Raw genomic sequence first — 23,429 nt, 5'->3', positions numbered from 1 at the left:
TAATTCTGATGTAGACAGATCAAGAGAAGACAAAAATCCATGGTGCTGTTGGAGTCCTTCGTTGTGGCCAAGGCTGTGATTTGTACATACTTTTTCCTCTCAAATGAGAAGATCCATCTATCCACTTTATTCTCTCACTAAAATGGTTTTAAATTCTTAGTCTTCAGAAGTGAAAGGCAGAGATGCACATATCTTTTCTCTGGCAAATATCTTGCAATTAAATGAGAAATTCCCTTAGGGTAAAAGTGAACACATAAGCTTGAGGGAAGTAAACAGGAGGCCTTCAGTCTGTTTACGTAAACAGACTGGACCCCTGTGTTCTCTAGGAAAAATGTTTAGTATGCTATGTCCACTTGAGAGCCTGCATGGACTTTAAACATTATTATGAGGAGTTCATGGTTTTACATGGTTTGTTAATGAGATAAGTCTGACAGAACAATCTTGAATGTTGTTTTTATAGGAATACTTGGGAACTACCACTGCAGATTATTTTGAGAAAATAAACAAAAGCGAAGACCAAAATGCCACCTGCGGGATTTCTTGCCAGAAAATTATGTTGGTTGTGAGTACATCCAAATACGTATACTATTTTTGGCTCCCTTAGTTTTGAAGGGCTCTATATTTGCATGCAATGGGCTGGTCAATCCCATGTGAAACCATAGAGACAGCTGCTCTATGTTCTGTTATAGGTCTCTTGACAACTTGATTATAGAGCCACAGCTCTGATGCTAAAAGAACATTCACAGAGAAGCCATGCATACTGTGAGAGACAGGTTCTAAGATAGCTTCAGAATCCTCTCCCAACTGCATGACCATTTTCTCTAGAATGTTGGTGAAGTCTGTAATGATGATGGGTAATGCATTATTGATTAGGTCAAAGGATCTTTGATCTTCTACCAAAAGGAGATCTTTTTGTTCTTTGAAGAACCAAGCTTCCATTTCAAAGCTTTTCCTAAAGTGGGTCTCTATAGAAAGCTAATCAATACTATAGAGACATTTAAAAACATTCCTTTTTCTTACTTTACTAGTATTTATTAATTGTAAGAAACATTATGGGGATTACATATTATAGTCTTATAATCTTAAATTCCCTATTCTTATATCCTGCCTGCTGTCCCAATTGTTCCCCTTCCTTTGCTTTCAAGCCCTTCTTCTATACATAAAGACATCCTTCAGCAAGCAAGACCAAGAAACAGTGACTTAGAGTAAGATAAGTGGGGATTCTTAATGTGAGAAATAATAGAATTGGTATGGAAACAATTTGTTCTCAGAGATGCCCCTCGGGGTCAAATTAGGACCATGACTACAGCAACTCATCTACGAGCCACCAGCGATTATACTACTTCACAATGAACAGGTTCTCCAAAGGGACCATTGATTCTATTGTTGGGCTGATTCCACAGTTGGTTTCATTGGCTCAAACAAAAATCAAGATTATAACCCTATAGGCACGAGAAAGAGAGAAGTTAGCCTTTTCTGCCAAATATGTCTACAATTTCAAAGATTGAAAATGAAACCATTTCTCTATCACTTTCCTAGCCTACTGACTACATTCTGATGAGGAAAACCATCTAAAGAATCCAACCCCCAGCCCCCATGACTTCCCAGTGCGTGCAAGACTTGCAAGGAAGCAGCACTTTATAGTCTTTCCTACCAGTGGGTTTTCTCTTCTAAGTCAGTTTATTCGAGTCTGCTTAAGATGCAAGATTGGTCAGTCTTTAATACTTTCTGTTCACGTCTACATTTATCTTTGAGCCTAGCAGCTCCATCCAGCACTCAATTTTGCTGCAACCCCGTCCTTGTGCCTCAGCTGTCTCCTCTGTAAAAATGGAGTGATAACATCATAAAAGAATAATATATCTGTGATTAGTACTTGTCAAGCACAATAATGAGTTTACTTCAAATAATACATTGTCAAACCCATGTCACACCTTTGTTCGGCACAATGAGCCAGAAGCAGTCTCATTACACAGAATATAGAACTATTAGGCATTCTCCAGAAATGGTGACTAGTGGAACAACTATCTTAAGAATAGTCACAATAACAGATAATTGTCCTATAAGAGCTGCGTATTCTAGAATGCTTTTATCAAGGAGGGAAAGCAAGTTTAAATTTAACTTTCACCCACGTTCCTATGAGAATCATTTCATTCTCTCTGCAATGGGATCATGTGGTAGACATTGATTGTCTTTTAAATTGATTCTCATCTGAGTTTACATAAAGCTGTCTTCTTACAGGCTCATAATTTAGATAAAGATTTCATGCCCTAAGAGACAGCAGTAAGAATATTTAATCTAAAAGCTTCACATCATGAATGATGAATCTTGAGTGTACATAGCTAAGGTCAAGTCCTTGTTGCATTTCATTTCATTGTTGGGAAACTGTTTTTTTTTTTCATGCCCTATACTAGATTAGGTGCATTTGGGAAACTAAGAACATACTTTTATAATTGACACATATCTTTATTAAAACTCCCATGGAATTACATTTTTTTTGTTCTCTTGGGAATTTTACTATGGGAAATTATGTTCTTTTTAAATAAGTATTCAAATGACTTTCTTCTTATAATGACATTGATTAACTAGAATCCTATTGTCTAGGCAATCTCTCCTGCCAGGACTCACAGATAATGATCTAAATATATAACCTTAAGCTTTTGCATCTTTAAACTACAAGTCCAAGTAATATTGCCTAAATGATACTCTAACAATCTTTAAGAAAATAAAAGTTCATGCTTTTCCACCATCAATCCATCATACATCGCTCTTTTAACACTGTTGGGGCATCTATACTATGTGACCAGTGCTGAGCTCTATACTCAAGGGTTCTTAAATATTAACAAGGAAAATAAATATATAATGTGCCACAGAGGATGTATATCCTTGGGATGCTTAGATGCTTCACTTGAATTTATATACTAAGCATTTCCAGACTTTAAAATACTTTGCATATGGCACTGATATAGATCATCTCATTGATCTAGACATTTCCTATAAGATAATTGTCCAAATTAATGTTTACAGACTATTCCACATGATGGATTTTATCTCTTTAAATATGATTTGGGAATCATTCTACTCTATACTCCTAAAATATAAAGTGATTAAATAATTAAATTCCTTCCAAATCCATATTTTAGTCACAAATATCTATCTTAATGTTTGCTGTAAGTAAATTTCTAATTTTGAGCTGTATAAGACTTCCCCCTTATCCATTTACACACACACACACACACACACACACACACACACACACACACACACATACACACACTCTACACTTACACATATGGGCCGAAATCTCCTGTTTTAGAATGTTCCTTCAATAAATGTAATAGTGTATTTTCCTTCAAGATCATTTTTCACATCTATGGAAAATGCCCCAGTTGAAATACTTAGAATCCTGATTTTGGATAACTTTTAAATTTATTCTCTCTTCTAGGAAAATACTGCAAAATTTAAGCAATTATGTTCAATGTTTTTGCTTCAATGCTGTTCATTTAGACAAAATTTTCATGTGATGGTGGTGTAAAAATATATGCTCTTCCAAAATATGAATACAATGCCTCTAACTTGTTTAATTTTTCTTACAAATGTCCATATATAAAAAATAAAAAAAACTTTCTTAGTAAGTATCATTAGAGATATAAGTGCTTAGTGGTACACCAGTAAATTCTTTTATTATTTTAGAACTTTAGAATGTTTTTCAGGATCTGATTACAACACAAGATCTACTCTATGTATAACCACAGCTTTAAAATATGTAGCAGCGCGCGCGCGCGCACACACACACACACACACACACACACACACACACACACGGGGGTGGGGCTTGATACATAGGTAGGTTAGTACATAGCAGATATTCATGTCAGTATTTTTACATTTTTGTTGCTTCACAGTATCAGTAAGGTATAACCCAAACTGCTTAAGATTCCTGATATTTCAAAATGTCTGCTCAAATATACATCAGTCTTTCATACCCTCTTGATCCACATACTCACTGGTGCTACCTTCAAGAACTATAAATGAATGCTGTGTTTCCAGGCCTCTGCAGCTCTGTTGATGTCATTGTCTTCTCTGTAATCTACTCCTTGTTTACATTTACTTGAAAAGATTATTTCTGCATGCTACTACTGCTTCTAGACCATTGGAAAGAATGCTCACATGTAGGATGATGTCACCATGCAACACGGCAGGTCCAGGATAAGGCGAAGCCTATCATTGGATGAGAAGGAAAGGTAGGCGGGGAAAAGTATAGGAAGGAGGGAGGAGGAGAAGTGAGAGAAATCAAGATGGAGACAACAGAGCAGGATGATCTAGGTCCAGGAGGACTGGGTTGATTTTGTCCTGTCTAAGTGGGCGGTTTAAATCTTTATTAATTGGCAGTAAATTTGTTGTATGGATATAGTGTAGATTGGGAATTTAATATGTACATCTAATTGCTAAATTACAAGTTTTGGAACCTTGATTTACTGGGCTAACGAGGACAGTGTGTGAAAGAAATGGCTGAGAGGCAGTTGGAGTGTGCGGATCCTGTTCTAGTGCCTGCGCAGAGTGAGACTGCGCAAGGGACCACAGAATGAGGTGGGTGCGTGCGCGCGTGTGTGTGCGCGCGCGCGTGTGTGCGCGTGTGTGCGCGTGCGTGTGTGTGTGTGTGTGTGTGTGTGTGTGTGTGTGTGTGTGTGTGTGTGTGTGTGTGTGTGCCAGGCATGGCAACTACTGCCTAGGGGACTGCACGGAGAGGGCGGCTAAAAGGGAGACAGCCGGGAGCGGGTAGCTTGTGGACTGTGTGGCTGAGTAGCAGCCAGAGTGAGTGGATCTGGCTTACGGGAAGTAATAGAAAAGTTCCTTTTTAATTTTTACCACACTGCTCACAGAGCTGCCTGCACCGGCATCTCCTTCACAGATTTTGAGATTCAGATAGTGGCAATCTGTTTTTCATTCCTCCATTTCTAGCCAAGTACCGCATACTTGCTATTTATCAGGACAAACTTGGCAAGCACCAGTACTCAGAGCCCTCCCTTCTTCAGTCAAACATGACACTAATGGGGTCCAGACTCCAGAAGACAAACCAGAGTTCAATGGGTGACTTATAGTAACTTCACAATGGTATCCATCAGCGTGGGAAGTACTAACTCATCAAACGGTCAAAGGAAACAAAGATGAAGCTTCTACAGGTCAAATGGGAAGAGATGAGAAGTCCATCTATTTAGAAACCTCCTACAAACTGTGACCTCTGGAGGCTCAGCATGGACTCATAAAAGGGGCAGGAGCTAAGAGAGACATGAGATTTGTGTACTCAGAGGAAGGACAATAACTTTTATTGTAGAACATGCTAACTGTTGCCTGGATCTAGACCTGTTGGGACACTTGGCAGAAGAGATGTATTTTTAACATATACGACCCTGAAGATTAGGTGTGTTCCTGGTCACATCTATTTCTAATCTCAAGGACAGCATTATTTATTAAATCCCAACTTCATTCCATCATTGGTCAAACCCATACCTGTTATAGAAGCCTTTGCTTTCAAACAAAATTCTCTCTCCTTGAGCTCCTACAGCTTGCTTTGTTAACATCTAATGCACTAACTAACTGTTGGCCAAAGGTGCCCAAGAAAAAGGCTCAAACAGTATAAATGAGGCAGCTTTACATGAAAATGTTGCAACAACTCCTGTCTGCTTGCCTCCTTACAAAGACAAGGCTGCTTGGATTCTGTGGAAAGACCATGGATTTGCATTGCTGGTCCCAAATAAGGGGCATTTCTACCTCAGTCGGAATGATGTTAACCTTCTCACATGACACCTAACAAATCATTCACTGTGCAATTACTTCATGCTGGGCACTGGGAAATTCTAAGGGTGTGAGTGAGCCAAAGAGACAGGGTGCCTGCACCTGGGAAACACTAAGGCTCTAGTGGTAAAGAACAGTTATGCCCTCTCCAATCTTCTCCATTTCAGTGAACTGATCTTTGAAACAGTCAAAGGCACGCGGTTATGATTTAGAGCTGTGACAAGAAAATGCCTGTCATACACAGAGCCAGATTGAATAGGAAAAGTCCCTATTCTAATACTAATCCTGTAGGAGATGTTCATGTAGAAAGCCCTGCTCCTAGCTCTCTCCTTGCCCAAAGTACTTATGCCTGACATTAACTCAGATTCTCTCCAACCCAAAACAAACAGAAGAAGAGTTACACTAAGTCCAGGCATCCTTGCAGACCCATTTCCTCAGAGGCCTGGCCTTCAACAGCAGGCAACAGCAACATTGGCTCAAGTTACAAGTGCCATCTTTTACATTTTTGGCAAAAACAAAACAAAGCCCAAACACAACAAAAATCAGCCAAACAAAAACAAAACAAAACAAACAAACAAACAAAAAAACAAAACAAAAACCAAACCAACAACAACAAAAACCAACCCTTCTTCCCGAAATGTGAAAAAGTAGCAATTGCCAGAGTGTTATAACTTTAGAGTTGTATGGAGTTGAAAGAGGCTTTCTCTGGCACAAATTCCCCTGGCCATGCTGAGACCCAAGTGCTCAGGAGATGACAGACAAGGCCCCCTGTAGAGCAAGGCAACTGCAAGGACTGGAAAAGCCAGCTAAGGGCCTCCCAGTGAATTGCATCTGCTTAATGGCATTAGATAGTATGGATTACAGAAGTCCAAAACAATGCCAATGGTGTTGTGTTTGTATTTCCATGCTAAGCACTCATTTATTAAATTACAGCTAGGTCTTTTGTTTGTTTCCGTTTGTTTCGTTGTTGTTGCTTTCCAGTAAGATTTGCAGAGCATGGGAAACTTTCAGGCAAATTCCTTTTCTGAAATCCAAGACCTGTTCTTCAGTGGCTATTTCCTGGATCTGTAGGATATTCAGTGCAGAGGCAGATTACCATCAAGGACTCCTAGTGTAATACCAGCAATGCAGCCAGCTGGCTTCTAGTGTCAGCATCTCAAGGGCAGCAAATGTCTGTGCAACATAGTCCACGAAGGGTTCCAAAGAACACTGGTCCAAAAACCTCTCAGCTGTCATGTAAATGCAGCAATGATGACCTGCTTGTCCAGGGAATTTCATTTCATGCATAACAAACATGACACTAACTTGGTCCTTCCATCCTTACTTGGGAGTGGTGACCTGTGGACTGTTTTGTGATCCTAGTCATGCCCCTTTCACTGAGTCCCTGGTATCCCCTCAGTAGGTGGACCTTCAGATCAGAGTTGAGCTGCCCATTCTCAAAGCTGCCTCTCAAACACAGATGTGCTAGGACTTGCTTTTTGAGAGAACCAAGTGGGGCTGGTTGGGTAACTGTGTATGTACCACAGTGAAGGGAGGTGTTAGGCAATGTGAAGGGTTAAGCAGGTTTTTATGAGACACTAAATTTCTGACATCTATTTACTTCTTGTTTCCAGAAGCCTGTACAATCTTGGAAAGTCACTGCCACAAGCCACCCATTATTGAGACCAATTTTAATGTTATAAAACAAAAAAGCTACTGTCAGCATTATGGGATGGCCGTCTTTGGAATGGGACTAAGTTCCATAGTATATGACATATTTTCAAGGGCCATTTATTTTAAAATTGTTTTCTAAGTTTGAAAGTGGCCTTTGAAATAGAGATAGAAGTTATAAGGGCATTTGAAAGACTGACAGAGATCAAGTGCATATTGTCTACATGTTTATATATACACTGAAAGTATTTATCTATACATGTATGGAAAGTACATACCTGGACACTGAGGAAAAGTATTATGACTATATAAGTATATACAAATATATGCCACATACACACACATAAATACAATACACATACTTACATGCACATACACACACATACACAAACATTATTTGATAGGTTCTTTTAAATCCAATATGATTTTGTCTATATTAAAGGAAATAATTTGAAGTATGATGTAGCTTGCATCTGCTGAATACATAAAAGGATTTATACTGTAGAAACATGAGGCAGAAAAGGTCAGATGCGCCATTAGTGTAAGAGAGCTGCCTCAGAGTGAGCAGGTGAAAGGCCTGCTCAGGACCCCCATAAATGTTGTGACTTACTCTCCAAAGTTGAGTGCAGAACATTGCATGTATCTTGTAATGGTATAGGTCATATTCATGGTCGGAATCTCAGCATGAACGGATCTTGCACACACTCAACAACTTGGTTTCCCACACCTCGCTCAACTCTTACTTTCTCTCCTAATTGTTCCAGTGCATCTGTGACATCACTAATTCCAAACTGTTTGTCTTGTATTCTTTTTTCCCAGGCTGAAAAGCAGGTTTCTTGATGTTTGCAAACGTCCTTTATTCACCTGTTTCACTCACACAGCACTGATTTTTTACAAAGTACAGGTGTAAGGCACTCCCTGGTGACAAAATGCAAGGACAGTGAGTTGAACATGATGTCCATCATAGGGCACTTCACAGATGTGAGTCCATCACTGAGAATTTTTTTCTTCTACATGCAAAACTCTTTAGAAGTAACAGTACCAGTTGAGGTCACTTCAAGGAGGAGACAATTTAATTTTCAAAGAAAGTACATGTACGAGACAGAGTTCCTTTCTTCTTCGGTTTCAGATGTCAAGGTCTTATCACTAAAGTCTATTAGCAGTTGCAAACAGATAAGAAAAAGCAATACATTAAGTATTGCTTCTACTGAAATTGCCTGGCAAACGTGAGCAGGTCCTGTTTGATGTCTGGGTTTGCTGCTAACTTTTGTCCCATACTCTGTTAACTTTGAGAAGCTTTGATGCATGTGCTTCTGGTTTCAGAGGTATAATAAACCATTGGGAAGATTCCAAAATTTCTCTCCTTAAGCTACAGCCATTTCTTTCTCCCAAAAGATTACAACAGATTTCCTGCCTTCATGGTGTTCTCTAATAGTCTCAGATTGAGCAGTACCCAGGATTAGTAGATTCTAGGGTAGACATAGAACTCGTTTACCCTCATAATAGAAGCAAGATGCCAAGTCACTGTGTATGGATGCTCCCGTCTCACATGGTGTGGCTTATAAAACGATGCAAGAATTGTGACATGAAGTGAGCCAACTCTGTCTCCAAAGGTCTTTGTTGCAGCTGTTTCTTTTGAAGCAGAACATCATGAAATCTTGCCAGTAAGATTTAGAAATATGGTGTGAAATGAAATACAGAGATACCTGAGCTCAGAACGTTGGGTATCATGACGTCAGCTATCATTCACACCAGACGGAACCACTGGGCCACAGAGCAGAATCTTGGGATTTTAACTGACAACGTGTAATTGCTTCTAAAGATTAATTGGACATTCCAACTCAAAAATATTAATGAAATGAGCTAAACAGAGCAGCTGTGGCTAGATACTTCTGCGTGTGTTCACATTACAAGTGTTTGGAATCAGGCTTGGGTTGTTAGAATGTCTTAGGATCATTAAAGTGAAGCTTTGGGAAAGCAGAACGATGGCATCTGTGGAAAATATTCAATGTTTTAAAGTATTTTTTCATGTTTCAACATCTGTTGCTTCCTTCTTTAGTTAATTATAAGTTGCTTTCAAAATTATTATGTATGTGAATTACTTTTAACAACTTAAATTATACATGTTAAATAATAGCACAAGAGGCACTGCAATGAAATGAAAACAAAGATTAAAACCTTAAGCAAAATACATATTAAATTACATTGTAGATGTAATTAAACATTTATGTTACATCTACAACAGAAAAGTGGTCTTCCAGGAGCCAAACCAAGTACTATCAAACTTATTTTAAAATCCTCTGCGTACATCTACATTTGTGGAAGCTATTTTCTAGTATGTCCTCCTCTTCACCTATTGAAACTATTCAACCCCAGCACCATCGTTTGTACTCTGTCATAATGCTACTGTCTCCTAGGCCACTTTGGTTGAAACTCATGTGTAGTATTTCTCTGTCACTCCCCCTGGTTTTAATACCATCCATTTCTGGGCTGAGGGATTAGTATTTACTGTGTAAATTATAGAACATGAGGAAGAGTCATGATACTCAGAACGTATAGGAGCATCAAGTTCAGGCAAACATCTGCTAGGATTGTGAGGCATACAGGCCTTTCCTGAGAGATGCAGACTGCAGTGTAAGCAGCCTGGTAGCACAGGGGATGGCAATGCACTAATCAGAGGGACATCTGTTTCCTTTGCTTCTGCTTAGTTGTAGGAATGTGTCCATGAGGCAAAATCATGTGGTCCCTAAATCTTGGAACCTATAGGGGTCACATCTTTTCTTGTCTTCACATTTTTCTCTACATTGAGCAGAGTCAGTACTCATGCTTCAGATAGGACCACTCAGTCTAAGCTGCCTTAAGGCATGAGATGCAGGCTAGCACCATGGCCCCAGTATGAGCAGCAGCAGGATGGACTGAAATATATAAAGACGTAGCCAATTGAAAAGGAACGCAAGAAGCATCCTCTATATTACAAATTGTGTGGTAGAACAGGAAGTCCTGTTCTTCTAGAATATCTGCAAGAAGGGCCCAAGATCTTCTTGGGTTATATGAAAATCTTAGAAATTCATCAAAGTACTGCAAATGTAATCTCTCAATTTAACCAACAATTGCCCAGTAAGAACAGATGAGATTAGAAAAATTAGCCCCCAACTTGGACATAAGACCTTAATGGATTATTATTTACTGGATGCTCTATCCAGATCATCGACAATTATGAAATTGTCAGCAGAGATGGATTCAAAGATGAAGGACATAACTGGAAAGGAAGATGGTTTGAATGTATTTAAAATACTTTCTTCAGAGCACCTAAACAGAGCAAAACCACTTTACCTACCCATGTGAAATAGTCATGAAATCCCACTCCTCATCGAAGAGTTATTGACGATTGATATGATAGAGAGAAACTCAGTTTTCAGTTCTCTTTAAAGGTGTGGTCCTTGGTATGGTAGGCCAATCATGTTCTGATGAACATATATGAGCAACACAAACTTCACTCAGTGATGTGTGTGAGTGTGTGACATGGGCGGTGTTGCTATCAGAAGGAGTTAAAGGAAAAACTGTGGGTGATTGTGGTCAAAATACATTCTATGCATGCATGGATTAATAAAAAGGATGAATAAAGATTATGTTAAAGTGATAAAAATTCTCTTAAGGTGAGAATTTTATGTCGTAGCTTTATAAGGTCTACTCATGCTGCAGGCATTATGTATTCACAAAACATAAAATATTGGGCAAACATGAGGAGGTACTGCTGCCAGACTTCGGCAAGTGAACTTTAGGTGTTTTAACATTGTGATCTCTGTCACAGAATTGATTGATGAACTCTAAAAGGAAAAGTGTGAAGTGTGTGTGTGTGTGTGTGTGTGTGTGTGTGTGTGTGTGTGTGTGTGTGTGTGAGAATGTATGCATGTGTGGAGTGTATATATGATTTATATCACTTATACATTAAAAAAGCATTTCCTTCATGGAAATTCTTTTTAATTAGTTTTGCCACCACAGTATTTGAATCATTGTAGACAGAAAAAAAAGTGTTTTTTTCTTTACAGAAAGAAATTTGTGCAACAGAGCTTTCCAACTCTATAAATAAAACATTTTGGTGAAATATTCCAGATCTCAATACCAACAGCAATTTCCAAAGATTGTAGACGATTATTTATATGTCCTAGAGGCAGAGTTGTGATGGATTAATTCCTGTAATCCATCATTTTTCCTTTTCTCTCCATCTGTATTATGCATCATTCTTAAACTTGATTGCCAAACTTTCGAATGCTAGATTTGCAAAAATGTATACTTCTGTGGCCATCCGCCCCACTACTCAGTTTTGTATACTGACATTAACTTTTACAAAATGCACAAACCTCTTCTAACAACATGTGGTGGTTTTGTTCTGACAATCTTTCACATTTTCAAGCTTTTCAGTGAGCTATTTCATAACAAAAGAAAGTAAGCTTCAGATTCCTATGCTTATAAAGATGTATTTTTCAGTTTCTGTTAGGGTTATCAATCATTTCTCTTGAGAAGAAAACTTGCAAATATAAGTAAATGCTCCCTACAAACAGCACAATGGAATAGTTCATCATCTGATCTTCACCATGAAGGTCAAGATCATCTGTTTAATCTTGCCAATAACACATCATGTGACAATCCTTGTACTTGCTCACTCTGTTATAGTCATTGTTAAGGAAGTTCATGTCTTTTCTTATCAGTTATGAATGGCATTAGAAAGGCAGCTTCCTTAAGGGAAGGCAGAAAAAAAGGATTTGCATTCAAACTAGCAGAAACCATGAGACACTTTTGATCTCATGCATCAAACTTCATCCTCTGCACAGCAAGGGTGACTTCTAGGAAGAGAGACCCCTCTACAGCCTGCTCTTCTGACTTCTGTGCTTGTTCCTAACCCCTTTATGATGCCAGCAAATGGGCAGCTGCTACAGTTCCACTTCCTGATACTAATTTCTGGAATAAAGGACCTTCACCCTCCAGTGTCTCTTTTTAAGAATCAAAGTGATCTTGTCTGGAAATTCCAAGCAGCTTTTGCTGTGCATATAGCCAAGGAAAGAAACAGTTCCAAAGAATAAAAATGTCTGGTAGGAAATGAGATGATATAGTCTAATAGTAAGTACTCACAAGTATTTGATGGATGGAAATTTCCCAGGTGTCTCTGGGATTTTTCAAGACATGGGAGCTTCAGCAGCATTAAACTCCATCCATTGGACAGTAGCTTCAGAAACTCTGTTCTCATTGGTTTGTCCCAGCATGCTCATACTTTCTTTTCATGAAATCAGATGTGGCAAGTAGCTTGAGGCAAACTGTCTGCCTTTACTGCTTGGGAAAGGCAGTGAGCATGTTACATTCACCCTTACCCACTAGGGTACAGTTAGCTCTTTATATTGTGTCTTCTCTACATTCTCCAGAGACTGTGGTATACAGTCTGGTAGCATCCTTTATCCAAGGGATTCATGAAGATCAGGAGCTTTTAAAAGGCACCTTCTGGCTTTTCTGTTTCAAAAGGCAATCAGATCCCTGTTGTCCATCCCAGTGACCTTAATCACAGGCACCAAAAGGGGTTTTTCCTTCCTTCCTCTTCTCGTCCTCTTTTCTTCCTCATTACTGCAAATCTCTCAAGCTATCTTTCTGCTGAAAGGCCTTGTGAAGTCTCAGTTCCATTTTACATAGAGCTCAAACCAAGATGTGAAGCCTGCTCCTCTCAGTAGCTAACTGTGGTGCATAGGATACAATTTGAAGGGGGCAGCCAAGAAGTTTCTGAGGTTTTGAAGAAGTCATTAAGATTTCAAGCATTCAGAGCAGGACTGGAGTAGCACCAATGGTACACTCTCCATCTTTAAGATTCTGCCATTGTCCATGTGATATATAATACCTCCTTGGAATAAAGTAGCAGTGCACAACCTGGCTGACGTATGCAGTAACTTTGGAAGAAGGTTGAATTCAGTATCTGGTGGTTCCTGACAAGCACCCAAGTTATGTGGACACTGAACTCTGGAATCACTGTGTGATTGATGTTTTTTCATCTTTTAATACTGCTCACCTCATCAAATTTGGTGTTCATCAAACTTAAGTGATTAAATTGACATCTGCATGTTGGGGTTTAATGGGAAACTTGAATTCTTTATTTATTTTAATAACCTTTAAGATATCGCAGGATTCAGAGGAGAAACACATGGCCCTGTCAGAGTAAGTGTCTGGTCTTGAGCCTGGACACACCACAACCCAAGCCATCTTTCTTTTTTAATGCCAAATTTCTAGACCCTTAAGATAGGCGTTCTAAAATAGATTGCACATCTCTGAGTCACTGAAATAAGTAATAAATTTCCTTGTAATTTCTTTAAGAAAAACCTACCAGTAGCAGTTATGAAGACAAATAGCAATATTATTGTATCTATACATTTTGTTTGAATACAATTAGAATTAACTAGCTGATGGTAGTTCTCAAACTTTGTTTAGGAAAATTGCTTTTTCAAGTTTTTTAAGTTATAAAATTGCACTGGTATAAATTGTAGATAAAATTTGTTATAGCTAAACCTGAAAGGGCATTGAGTTTATTAGAGAAAGGCTTCCAGACACTGATGAAGGCAGCGACTGAGAACAACATAGGCGAAAGGATTCATGTGAGTGAATTTCTGGGGCAACAATTAAAGATTCAGAAGTTGATCTAGTCTCGAAGCTTTACCATTATCAAGTAGGTGGGCATATATAATGTAAACTCATTGCTGCAGGCCACTACTTACAGTCTACAGTCCCGTCTTACAAAAGGCAACCCAAATAAATAAGAATGTAGAACACTTCCTGTGCAAATCCTTGTAGGTTATCTGCCTCCATCCAAGGCAGACCCAAGGTTCCCTGGGAAAACACTATTCAAGATGAGGAAACATCATACAAAGGACACTAATTGTGCTCACTTTTTGTTACTTTCTGGGATAATCAACTAAATCAGAGAAAGGGACTATGTTAACTCGACAGAGATTTCAAACGTTGGTTAGATTGTTACTCTGGACACTGAGGTGAGGCAGGATGTCACAGCACAGGAAAAAGAAAATCAAACATTATGTCATGGAGAAATGAAGAAAAGAATGAAAGAGGGGTTCCCAGTATCTTTTTCAGGGGTACATAATAGCCTAACTTTCTCACATAAGCCCCATCTCTTAAAGGTTCTATGAACTCCAGTAGCATCATGGTCTAGAGGCTGAATCTTCATCTCATAGACAACTAACTGCAGGGTATTTAAGACCAAAACTACATTATTGAACTCACTAAAAGGAAGCCATCAACCAGTGTCCAAACCCTGTTCAAGTGTGTAACATTAGGTCTCCTAGGTTCTTTTCCTGTCTATTTGTGACACAGGGCAGCAGCACTGTCCTATTTGAAGACAAATAATGTTGGAGAAAACATTGTAAATTAATGACATTTTTGTCCTAAAATTTAAATGGGTGTTGCCAACTGGTTTAGCAACCTTGAAAAAAGGAAGAGAGATTGTTCTTAATATGGGTATGACTTTTCTATAGAATAATGTTACGTTGCCACCTGATCCAGAAAAGGTAGGGAATTCAATAACAGATATGACTGTCCTTGATAACAAAATTCTGTCAGATTATAATAAGCTATACCAAAAAAATTCTTAGAAAATATTCAATGGTATATAGTATAAAGTACTCAATTTGTATTATACTACTAGCTTATTTATACTCAGCAAAATGTTAGTAGCCTCAGAAGTTGGGATGAAAATATTTTTAAAAATAAAATTACAAAGATGGTCTCTAGTGTGTCTTCCAGAATATTGACAACTTGCTGAATACACATTAGTGAAGGAATAAAAACACCAGGTGACTTGGTTATGAACTACAATTGTGAGAATGAACAGAAAGACCTATGAGGTGAACAGAGGACACTGTATGCAACTCAGACTTTAAAAAATGAGTATCATGAAATCTCAAATAATTTCTATTCTGATCATGAGGCTCTTAAAACTAAACTGGTTCGTACATTTCTGTCTTGAGGGAAAGTCTGTGGATACTCTAGAAATAAATTTTTAAAAAGTAGAATTCAAGGACAAAAAAGAATGTGCCTATCTAGGCCCTTTTCTCTAGAGTGCTGGAGTGGGCATGGGATAGGAGCTAAGAGCTAATCCCACCACCCTATCTTCAGTGTTTTGCGTTCTGGAAAGAGCACACACACACACACACACACACACACACACACACACACACACACACACACACACACAAGCACGCATGTGTGCGCGCACATCCACATGCACACAGACTATTTAGGAACAGGATAGAAAGACTGAATTAGGTCTTTCTCTCCCATCTGCAATGACTTGCCAGGTTCAGGGACCTAACTGCTTTTCCATGGTTCTTGATTATTTCATTAGTTAAACAGGAAATATATGCACATATTTTGAAGATTGTAATGTGCTAACACAAAAACAATCCTCTAATTATTTTGTCCATCAAAACCCACCTAAGATCTACTTGCCAGTTTTATCAGCTTCTGAATTTATATACAGTGCCATTCCTGAATAAAAGTGTTCAACCAGCTCTGATTAACTTTCACAGAATCTCTTTCAATGGTATTGATTTCAAGGTCTTTCTTCTTGACCTTACTGGGCCCTTTGTGACCCTTTCTTATATCTAGGACATAAATATATCCCTTTTCCCCTGTTGATATTTTAGATCATAGCTCCTGCTCCATTGCTTCATCCTTTGTATGGCATTTCAGTAAAAAAATATAATACAGGCAACACTTCGTCTGCTTTACTCTTTGAATTATTTTTTGCTGTATGAGAGATAGCCTTTATTTCTCCCTTATAAAGCATCTACTGCTTTTTGAGGAAATTTGGGTTGCATTAACTTAAGTGATCATACTCAGACAATACAGCTTTTGGAATTTTCTTTCTTTCCTGTGTTTTAACCTTTAGTCAGACCAACAGATTGATGCTTTTGATATGTATTCATTTCCTTTTAATTTTTATGCTCATGGTAATCTTTAAATGCCACCATGGTTAGAAGGATGATGATATTACTAAAAACCAGTGCTGGCCAAGGAGCGACTGGAAATGGAATGGAAGTGGCTGAGAAGGGAGACCTGGTAGTTTTCCCTCACTCTGGTGGATTGTCTCATACTTTGGAAATATGGGTAGCAGTGTCTGGATTTAGTAGGCTATAGAAAACAGGACATAGTTTTGAGAAATGAGCTATATTGGGACATACAGGGACAATTGGAGGTGATAATAAGGTGTATATATTGGATGCATGCATGAAATTCTCAAAATAAAGAAAAATTTCAGTGTTGCTTATGAATGACAGATCAAAACACATTCACAAATAAAAGTACAATATCTTATGTGTAAGCATGCCTCAGTGTTTCTGAAGTGCAAGAGCCCTATAGTTCAACAGAAACTGCCAACCAAATAGACTCAGACAGATCTCCAGTGAATTCAGAAGCCAACCGTGTGGTGGGTGGGCTCTAGGCATACACCTAGCTCTCTCATTTGCCTCAAGAGGCATGCAGAGGGGATCCAAGTAGCTCTGGTGATTTATTAGCCTAGAGCTGGGTTAACTAACTCCTCTGTAAGTACACTAGTCTCCACATTCTGGGGTTATCAAAGAGCTCCGTCACCAGGGAGGGACACTGTAGGACATGCTCAGTCATTCAGCTGGAGATGTGTGCCCCAGGGTTCACAGAAGGGGTGCTTGAGTCTTATAAGCATTTATTCCAGATACTGGCTTGATGCTTGACGATGCAGAAATCCAGAGGCAAGTGAGCATGACTTGGGTGGGCACATGATGTCTAGACCTCCCCTCTGTGTTAAAAATCTGCCCCTCTAATGTGCCAGAGTTTCTATATTCGCTGTACTGTGCCATAACAATAAACAAACACTAACATTTTGGAATACCTTCGGTATTTGCATTTGCAATCGAACCTATCACATAAACTGGAAATTTTACAGGAGGAAAGTTTCACTTCCATTCATATGCCTCTCTGTGGATTAATCTGTCTACTATTGTCACTATTGACTTCAGCTAACAATAAGAATGCTGTGTACTGCTGTCTGAGTTCTGTGGTCTGTAAAGGGTTTAGAATTTAGGAACAGGATCACTTCTCCAGTGGTTTTCAACAGAAAAATTTTATGTGCAAGAACAAAGCCCACACAGGCAGCACAGCAGAAGAATGAGTTGGTTCAGCAAAGAGTAAAGGCTTTTTTTAAGACACAAAAGTCTTCAGGGATGTACCATTTAGATATAATATATAATTTTAAATTTTAGCGCCTGAAATTATATCTGTCTGTCTGTCTATCTATCTATCTATCTATCTATCTATCTATCTATCTATCTATCTATCATTATTTACTCATAATAATGATAGATGATTCACCCATCCACACATATATACATCCATCTAATTTGTCCATCTGCCTGCTCACTCATTCTATCTATCTATCTATCTATCTATCTATCTATCTATCTATCTATCTATCCATCTATCCATCTATCTATCCATCTATCTTTTTACTATCTATCCATTTATCCATCCATCCTTCCATCTATCCATCCATCCACCTATCCATCCCTCCAATCTGTCCACTATCTGTCTGCCCTACTTATGTATGTATGTATGTATGTATGTATGTATGTATGTATGTATCTGTTATCTGTCTATCCACCCAGCCACCTATCCATCTATCCATACACCCATCCATCCATGCATCCAATCTGTCCACTATCTGTCTGCCCTATCTATCTATCTATCTATCTATCTATCTATCTATCTACCTACCTACCTACCTATCTATTCACCCATATATCTCTACAACTTACCTATATTGCATGAAGATTTTTATGGTCTAAAGTGAGCTCAGTTTCACTAACATGTTTTATTAGCAACAGTAAGGTGACTTTACCACTTGCAAATCCTAGTAAGGAAATCTTCCTTCTTTGGCATAAGAACTGATACAGTACCTCATAACACTTTTCCTGTCCCCAAAGTCCCATTGGCTCTCTGGAGTTGCTCAGGTTATATATTTCATAAAACAAGCTTTACAGCAGCATAAAATCATTGCATAGTCTCAGAAAACAAGAGGTGGAAGTATCAAAAATCCAACAGCAAAGGCCACTGAGAGAGAATGCCAAGTCAGCACTTCCCATGCTGAGCTTCTCCGCCCAACATTTACCACATCTCATCTATCTTGTGGCCAACACCAGGAAGGTGAGAGAGGTGAGCTCTCAGCCAGGCTCAGTGCTCAGCCACCCTGACCGAAAAAGCAGGCTACACAACAATGGGCCTTTTGAAAAGAGTCTGCACACATTAATTTTTATTTGGCAGTTTAAAGTGTTAAAAGAAATATGACCTGCTAAGGCAGAGGAAAAACAAAACCATAAGTGGTCTTTTGTTCCCTCTGATGTGTTACCAACTCACTTTGACAATGGTGCCAATTTCTCTGTCACCACACAGTATCATGTCCACATTGTATTCTGTGTTCCTAGGAGCCCAGCATAAGATAATCATTAATAAGACCAAATAGAGTGATCAAAGTTATTTAGGTACAAGATTTTGTCATAGCTCTGTACTTAGAGCTAGAAGATTCTTCAGTTAGTTTATTACACATGTGAATGCTTTATTCATGTACTTAAATTTCTACCATGCCCTGCACATTCTTGTTAACATGAGCCACTTACATGATTCATGCCCTCTAAAACTTCAGAGCTAGAGGAACATGGACAAAACATACACAGTATTTAAGGAGCATTTCATGTTTACAAAACATACAGTGTCTGCAGAGTTGACATCTAAACAGGAGTTGTTGTTCGAGATCATCAAAAACATACAACATTTGATGCCTTCCCATTTTATATCCACAGAGCATGCAAGTTCTGCAAATCATAAAGATAGTGTACAAAATATCCAGTATTGGTAGTGGACCAAGTGTGAGCATAGCCCCTGGTATGTGCAAATGGCTCAGTGCTAGCACCAATGAAGAGCATTGAGTATCTAATGTGCTGGGAGCATCTTGCATGTGTAAGGCATCTAGGAGGCTTCAAGTTTGTGTTCTCCGTGATGGGTTGTGGGAGTAAGTCGGCTACTTACCACATTGCATCCTGCACAGTCAGGCCCATTTTCACAGGTCCTACGGCGAGCTTGAATGCCACCCCCGCACTGGGCTGTGCAGCGTTCCCAAGGTCCCCAGCCTGTCCAGAACACGTGTGGTGGGCAGAGTAAATGTTCATTGCAGTATCTGTAATAAGGAAACCCAGAGGAAAAGGAGACTCTTTAGTGCTCAAGAGGCCACCAACCTTTTCACTTCCCATCCCTGTGCCAGATGTTGAACAGATGGGCATGCTCTGCATGAGGGGCTTTGTGTGTCTGGAGTGCTTGCACCATACAGGGGGCAGATGTGGTGCTGGCCATGCTGAGTGTGCACAGACAATGGGATACATGGCAGACAGCGAAGAGAATGCCAAACTCACAATGCAGGATGGAACTTCCTGTGCAGCCAAGTAAAGGAGAAACAAGACAGAACAAAACCCTTCAATAGACACCCCAAAAGAGGAGCATACAGAAAATATCTAGGTAGGGAGTTTATCTGCTAGGCATAAACATCAAACGATAACGTCGGTTATGAATTCAAAGTCAGCACAGCTTCACTCAGAGTTTCTTATCTTTCAACTGAGTAAGTTGACAATCTTCTGAAGACAAAGAATTTAAGCTTGGCCTGAAGTCCTGTGACCCTTACTGCTTAGCTTATGTTTTTAAGTTTTCCTTTAGGCTCTCAGAACATCTTCAAAGGATTTCCAGTTAAAAGGCCACAAATTACTAAATATCTGATTTTTACATTTTTACAAATGGTAGAATTATTTTATAGTAGTTGATTGCTATACTTTTATACACACACCCATTTTGACAATTTTTAAGTTCAATACTCCAACTCTTCTTTAGGCCTATGATGACTGAAATTTTTTCTAAAGTCTTTATAACTGTATATGAAATGGAGTGAAATGAGAGAAACAAACAAACATAAGAGGAAAATGGACTGGCAGTCTCCAAGTGATAGAACATATGGAGGAAGAATGTAACTGTGAATGTAGCCAAATTTAATGGTACCTCTGGTGATTTACAGGACTTTGGTGATTTAAATCCACTTGTCCATTTACTGAATCTACACTTAGCCCCTAGGGAATATTAGACTGTAAGACGTTTCCCCCCACATCCTTCCAGTTGCAAGGCCATCTTCCTTAAAAAACAGGCAGTAAAGATTTAGATCTACTGGAGGCCTAAGCCAGCGACCTTCATGACAACGTTGTTAATAATTGGATTTTGTAGAGCACTATGCAAAGGGAGTTAGAAAGGACTTCTGGCTAGGTGCTCACAGCCTCAGATGAATAGAGAAAATAAACACACTCTCAAAATGTACACAGCATAAAATACCGTCAGGATTAATTATGTTAATTGTATCATTTACTGCACACCAAAACTGCACTTGATACTCCAAGTGGATGTATTCTGGGGTAGAAAAAGATGAGTAAATGGCAACCAGAAAGTGAGAAAGGAGTTGTGTGATTCCCTGACAAATACTCTTGTAAGGTCCAGTTGTTTTCCATCAAACAGGTGGAACCCTGATGGAGAACAAGACATTAGGAGTGAGCACAAGGTGTAAAGAGGAAAGGCAAAGCTGAAAGATGTGACAGGATGGAGGATAGAGAATAGTTATCTGCTGGAGATTTGGATCATAATTAAAGGGGGATGGGGGAATTGAGCAAGAAAGCTAACAGTGTTAAGAGAATGTAAGGAGAGGACATGAGTCAGAACGATCCACCTTTGCCAAATAGTAGAAAACAAAGAAACACCTCATAGAACTCTACAAGTAAAATAGCACCATCAGAGTGAGGCCAGAGACTCCCTCATGGCTGGCACCTCATCCCACTGGTGGCTGAAGTCCAAAGACGTCAGAAGCTCTCTGAGCTCAACCTGGAGTCTGAACTTCAGGGGCAATCACAAGCAGAAAGAGACAGTGGAGCAAACATTAGCCAGTGGTGTGTGACTGAGGCAATGAAAGTGAGAAGCACTGTGGGTTAGATAAACAGGATGGTGGTGGTACTAGGGTGGATGAGAACTAGATGGCAATGGGCATGGTAGAAATACCCTAAAGCAACTGTGTGAATACATAAAGGATGGGCAGTAGAGTTCAGAGCCCCCATCTCACTTCTAAGGAGAAGCAGTAGACAATGTCGCTCATGGCTGAAGGAGTCTCGATACTTTAGTACTACGTAAGAAAGCAGGTTAGCATCTAAAAACACGAACACACTGGCCCTATGCACTTGTCATTCTTTGTCTTTTCAGCGTTTACCATGGGAAAGATGCGTGGTATTACTGTGAAGATGGCAGCACATACTCCTATATGTGTGGGCTCTCAGGGTCAATGCCAGTGGACACTCTGGAATAGCGACTTTCTACATAGGAGAGAGAGACAGAGAGAGGCAGAAAAGAGACAGAGATACAAACACAGAGACACAGAGATACAGAGAAACACACAGAGAGACACAGAGACATCTTCAGGTATAAATGTGAGTTAAGAGAAAGGTAAGTACAGAGTTTTCTTGTAGAAAATCTCCATAGAGGTCTGGAGTTACAGTAAGTAAATATTCATGTATATATAGGTGTTTGGATAGTTCCAGGAAGAAGCTGCTATTTATTTTGAGAACAGGTTAAAGGGAGTCAAGAAAACTCAGAATTCAAAACAATTCACATTTAATTTGAAATATCTACATGTAGTTCACAAGAGGGAGAACAAGTGGGAGAAAGGCATCTCACATTTAAAAGCTAACTCACTGACATTTTAAATGTGAGGGCTCTTTTCACTGCTTTCCCCTAGTTTCAGTTTTCAACTAACATGGGTACTCACAGACACACACACACACACACACACACACACACACACACACACACTCACGTGCTCACGTGCAGGCAGGCACAGAGAGAAAGAGAAAGAGAGAGAGAGAGAGAGAGAGAGAGAGAGCAGAGAAGGCAAAGGAAATCCTACTAAAAATGCCTATAAAACCCTTGACTTTTAATAAAGAGCACAGCAGATGTGCTACCACATCCCCAGAGCAGAATAAATCAGTGTGCACAAATACTTCCGTGTTTTTGCCTACAGCAGGCCACCTCTGAGAATGCTCAGCATGTTATTACAGCTAAAAATTCTCCTGTAAGGTTACCTGTGCATGGAGCTCTGGACTTTGAACTAGTGTTATTCAATTATCCCTTGGGACTTAAGGTCACTAACAACCCATATCTCCTTTTCTTCCTCTTTCACTTTATAGTTCTCCTGTGAAACAAGCTACATGAAGATTAGTAGAGGTGATTCCTATAGTAGGAATGGTCAGAGGGAAACAGAAAAGTCTAGGCTATCTCTCTATGCAGAATTCCAACTTAGAGCGGTTAGCATTTGAAGGCTGCCAAGTCACTCAGTCTGGATTCTCTGCAATGATGAGAAGAGCATTTTCTTTCTGAGTATCCTGGCCTCACCTATGCTCCTACAGGCAGCCTTCCTCAGTGAGCTGCACAAACAACAGTGAGATAGGAAGCAGTTACTGGGATAGCTCAGGTAACTTAGATTGTTATTAATTATACATAAATATTTGCCCAGTGGACCAGCATTTGATTCCCATTGCACCAGTCTGCTGGCTTATAAAAACAATGGGCTAATGTCTTTAACACATTACTGACTCTATTGGGTCTTCAGGGTCTGAAATCATGGAGAGTCACAGACACATTTTATGATGCATAAAAAATTAAGATTTTAATTTTACTCATGACTGCTGTTATTTTCCCTTTAAAAGCTAACTAATGACCTAGCATTGTCTCTCTATAAATCACCATTTTCTCTAAAAAATAACTGTATTCTATAATCAAATTGTTGCTAGATTTACAACACCGACTCTGTCTCCTCCTCATATTTCTTTCTAATCTGG

General features: G+C 39.2%; 1 protein-coding gene across 3 annotated transcripts in view; it reads right to left on the bottom strand.

Annotated features, from left to right (window-relative positions):
- Nucleotides 1-23,429, bottom strand: part of Sema5a (semaphorin 5A) — a 431,215-nt gene that overhangs the window by 35,570 nt on the left and 372,216 nt on the right. For all 3 annotated transcript variants that reach the window (NM_001107659.2, XM_063281754.1, XM_063281755.1), the window contains one exon: nucleotides 19,549-19,696. In NM_001107659.2, coding sequence (NP_001101129.1) covers nucleotides 19,549-19,696 — 148 coding nt within the window. The remainder of the gene's footprint in view (nucleotides 1-19,548; nucleotides 19,697-23,429) is intronic.

Source organism: Rattus norvegicus, chromosome 2, assembly GCF_036323735.1.
Source record: "Rattus norvegicus strain BN/NHsdMcwi chromosome 2, GRCr8, whole genome shotgun sequence".
In the NCBI taxonomy this organism is placed as follows: Eukaryota; Metazoa; Chordata; class Mammalia; order Rodentia; family Muridae; genus Rattus; species Rattus norvegicus.
This window is presented reverse-complemented; position numbering and strand designations above follow the sequence as displayed.